Here is a 4,005-nt window from a genome sequence, read left to right on the forward strand (position 1 = left end):
ATCGGGCCGTATGATCCCTGCTGATGTCAGGCAGGAGAGCTCAGGCACGTGCACGAACGGGTCAACAGGCAGAGGAGGGAAGGCTCTCTCAGGAGCCCCTGCGGCCCTCTGCCCCCGAACCTGCACTTTTGAAGGTCACCAACCATCATGTCTAAAGACCTTGCCGTTGGACAACTTAGATGATTTTTACTGATGGAAAACTTTATCTTTGGTAGGAGATTTCATCAGAATCACTGAGAGATGCCACTGGCTTCACCCACTGACATGAAAATGCCAAGAATGCTCATTACCGTTATTGCCTACTGAACAGTCCCGGTTTTGAAGACCGAAGCTCTTGATATCAGAAGGTGCTAACACGTATTGGGGTGGGTCCCAAGGTGGGTGTTTTACTCACTTGAGGATGAGGGCCATGGTCTCCTTCCTGTCCTTCCCCTGGAATGGCAGTGACCCCGTGAGCATCTCGAACTGCAGACCAACACAGAACAGAACATGAGTTCAGAGCAAACGAACTTCACAGTGGCGAGACCCAAACAGGCAAAATGCAGCCCAAGTTCACGTACCCACTCAAAATCTGGTCAGTTAAGTGCAGGCGCTGGCCTACATGCTTGGTGTACATCAGCGAACAGAACGGCATTGTGGACCTTGGCATTCAGCGGGGAGACTGAATGGATGATGGACACAGTAAATGCTTCAGCTCTACGGCCGTGAGAAGGTGCTCAGTGCCATGCAGAGGGGGATGGGGGCCTGCAGCCCATGGCCACACACCTTCCACGGGGTCGACTGAGGACCCGACCTTCTCTGGAGGGTGCCGTGGAGGTGCTGAGCGAGGAGGGGAGGACAGGGGTGGGGAGAGAGCGCTCCGGGTCCAGATCGAACGGGAGGGTGCTCTGCGGACCCTGAGTGCCCTGCAGACTAATCACCGTGACGACCCTCCTCCTTCAGGCTCCCGTGACCCACCTCCCCAGCTGTTACGAGACACCGAATGTGGAGGGGACGAGTCTGTCAAAGGAGTGAGCAATTCAGGGAGGAATGTTCTGTGCCCGAGAGCAAGGTGGCGGGACTGTTCCTGGCGTGTGGACTGTGGCAGACAGCAGAGGCCGGGCCTCTCCTGGAAGTGGCGAGGGGCCAACCTCTCTGGTCACCTTCTCCAAAGTCCAGGGGCGTTTCCTGTCTCATGCGGGCAGGGGCCCGGGGAGCCCAGGCCCGCTCTGCTCTCACTGCCTGTGGACCCTCGGGGCACAGACCTTCCTGGGCACGGGCACCGCCACCTGCGCTAGGGATGCGTGAAGGTCACGCCCTGTGCCCGAGAGACCCTCACAGAGACGCGTGTTCACAACACAAGATGACAGGGCCCGTAAGAGCGACGCGGCAAAGCACCAGCCATCGGCAGGTGGGGAACCAGAAGAGGTCCCAGAAGTGAGTGTGGGGAGCTTGGGGAAGACGTGGAGGAAACAAGTGGGGAGAAGCCTCACTGGGGGCATCAGCTCAGAGCAGGTCACTTTCCTCCTCCCTTGCTTGTCCCTCCTCCTTCGCTACCTTTTTATTTATTTTTTTGCCGTACGCGGGCCTCTCACTGCCGTGGCCTCTCCCGTTGCGGAGCACAGGCTCCGGACGCGCAGGCTCAGCGGCCATGGCTCACGGGCCCAGCCGCTCCGCGGCACGTGGGATCTTCCCGGACCGGGGCACGAACCCGTGTCCCCTGCATCGGCAGGCGGACTCTCAACCACTGCGCCGCCAGGGAAGCCCCTCCTTCGCTACCTTTGACTTCTCTTCTCTCTCAGTTGTTTTTCTTTCCATCTTTCTTTTTATGTCCTCACTGCCCCTTTTATTTCCTTTCAGCCTCTCCATTTATTTCTTTAACATGCAATGATTTTGACCAGAAAAAAGTAAAAAAGGCATATTGTATACTTATGGGATAGATTTTATTAATATATCTAGAAGCAGACGAGGGGGATGGCATATTCCCACTCCCCTCTCCCCCAGAAACCTCACAAAACTAACTCCAGGTGGCTTTGATGTGTGTGTGGGTTTTAGTTGCAGTTTTCTCTGCTGTGCTGGCCAGTAAGACAGTCCTCCTCTCCAGGCTCGGGCCGGCCTCCTGCTCTTTTAAATATCAAATCCACAGAGATACACGTGGCATTCTGTGACTTCAGAGCATCGGGCAAGGGTTCCCTGGAGAACCGCTGAATGGTCACTCATGAGCCCAGCCTACATCTTTTTTTTTTTTGCGGTACGCGGGCCTCTCACTGCTGTGGCCTCTCCCGCTGCGGAGCACAGGCTCCGGACGCGCAGGCTCAGCGGCCATGGCTCACGGGCCCAGCCGCTCCGCGGCATGTGGGATCTTCCCGGACCGGGGCACGAACCCGTGTCCCCCGCATCGGCAGGCGGACTCCCAACCACTGCGCCACCAGGGAAGCCCCCAGCCTACATCTTTAAGGGCTTCGCGAGTATCCCTGGGATCCAGGGACAGGATGAAGCCTGTGGTCTCCCTCCGGGAGCCCACCCCACCCTCCAGAGGAACGTGCTTCTCAGGCGGATGCGGGCTTAAGAATTGGAATCACTCCCAAAGAGGCAGAGCTTTAACCTCGGACCTGGGATCCGGTGTCAGGAAGACAACATCAAACTTCCGGTAAAATCCGCAGCGAGGGTGCCGGGGCCCCCATGCCCGCCCCCCACTACACACCCTCCAGACAGGGTAGCAGGGAAGCACCCACGTGGACAGGAGCAGAGCCGAGGACGCAAAGTTACCCTGCAGAGGGAAAGGCTACCCTGATGGTCTCACCAACATATCTAAAGAGAGGTGATCGGTGGGAAGGTAAGCGGAGCGGGACGTCCCCGTGGCTTCTGGCGTGGAGGGACTGCACCCCAGCAGAGGCTATTCAAGGTCTGCATAACCACGAACACAGCAAGCGTCACCAGTGCCCGGGCAGCTGACGCTCACGGAGCCCTTGTCAGGTCATGAGCTTGGGCCTATCACTTGCCTGTATTAATGTGCTTAATTTGTTGTGATTCTGTCTTGGGAGCAGTCTTCTCATTACAGCCTGACTTCCCTCGTAGGTGGCTGATGGGGGGAGAACGCACTGACCCTGGAGACGGGGGCACTGCCCCGCGTTGGTGTGACGTCACCTACTGTACGCCCGTGAGCTGGCATCCCGGCCGGAGCCGTGGGAACTGCCTCCCGAGCTGGTTTGACATGTCTGCCCCCAAAAGACAGGGGTCAGCCGTCCGTGCCGACAAATCCAACACAGCCAGCGCTTCCGAGCCCGCGGGGCCGGGGACCAGAACCGAGAGACTGAGCGTGGCCTCCTGGGTACCAGCCTAGGGGCACCCAGCTGATGCCCTGCACCGTGAGCAGGACCCAGCCCAGAGGTCCCGGGGCTGGGGCAAGAGGCATGCATGTGGGAAGGAGGCTCTGCCAGTGCTGGCCAAGCGACGGATCTACGGAAACTCCCGTCGCCTCAGTTTCCTCACTTGTGGAATGCACAAGGAGGGGGCTGACAAGCCGGGAAGGCCACGATGCTACTCCCATCCAATGTCAGACTCACAGCCTTGGAAGTCTGGTCCACGCTGAGGGCCCGGCGGGCCCGGCTGCGGGGTCGGGTGGGAGGAGGGGCAAGGGAGGGGAGGAAGGGCCGCGTGAGGCTGGGGGACGGCGGCCGAGCCGCTTCTCTTGTGACTGCAGACCCCGCCCTGGCTGGACGGCGTCTGCTGCGCGCTCTGTCTGCGAACACACGACCCAAAGCAAATCCAAATTTCTAGATGCAGATGTAAAAATGCTTCACTCTACGTGTATTTTGGTTCATGGTGATTTTGATGACTAAGTGGAGGGATTCTGTGTTTGAAATAAGAAAAATATCTTTAATCTGGAGATAGCTGCATCCCTTCAAATCCTCATGCTAAACCCGTAGGAGCATTAAGGATAAAGGTTTGACTCTTAACACATTTGCATCCTAACTTGAATCCCAGCTCTGTTTCCTGATGGTGGGAGTCTCTGGGGGGGGGGGG

The 4,005-nt window shown here is 58.0% G+C and overlaps 1 protein-coding gene across 3 annotated transcripts in view; it reads right to left on the reverse strand.

The window, feature by feature from the left end:
- RPS6KA2 (ribosomal protein S6 kinase A2) overlaps positions 1 to 4,005 on the reverse strand; it is a 369,352-nt gene that overhangs the window by 52,714 nt on the left and 312,633 nt on the right. For all 3 annotated transcript variants that reach the window (XM_007445912.1, XM_007445913.1, XM_007445911.1), the window contains one exon: positions 395 to 465. In XM_007445912.1, coding sequence (XP_007445974.1) covers positions 395 to 465 — 71 coding nt within the window. The remainder of the gene's footprint in view (positions 1 to 394; positions 466 to 4,005) is intronic.

Source organism: Lipotes vexillifer, unplaced genomic scaffold (genome assembly GCF_000442215.2).
Source record: "Lipotes vexillifer unplaced genomic scaffold, Lipotes_vexillifer_v1.1 scaffold459, whole genome shotgun sequence".
Lineage (NCBI taxonomy): Eukaryota > Metazoa > Chordata > Mammalia > Artiodactyla > Lipotidae > Lipotes > Lipotes vexillifer.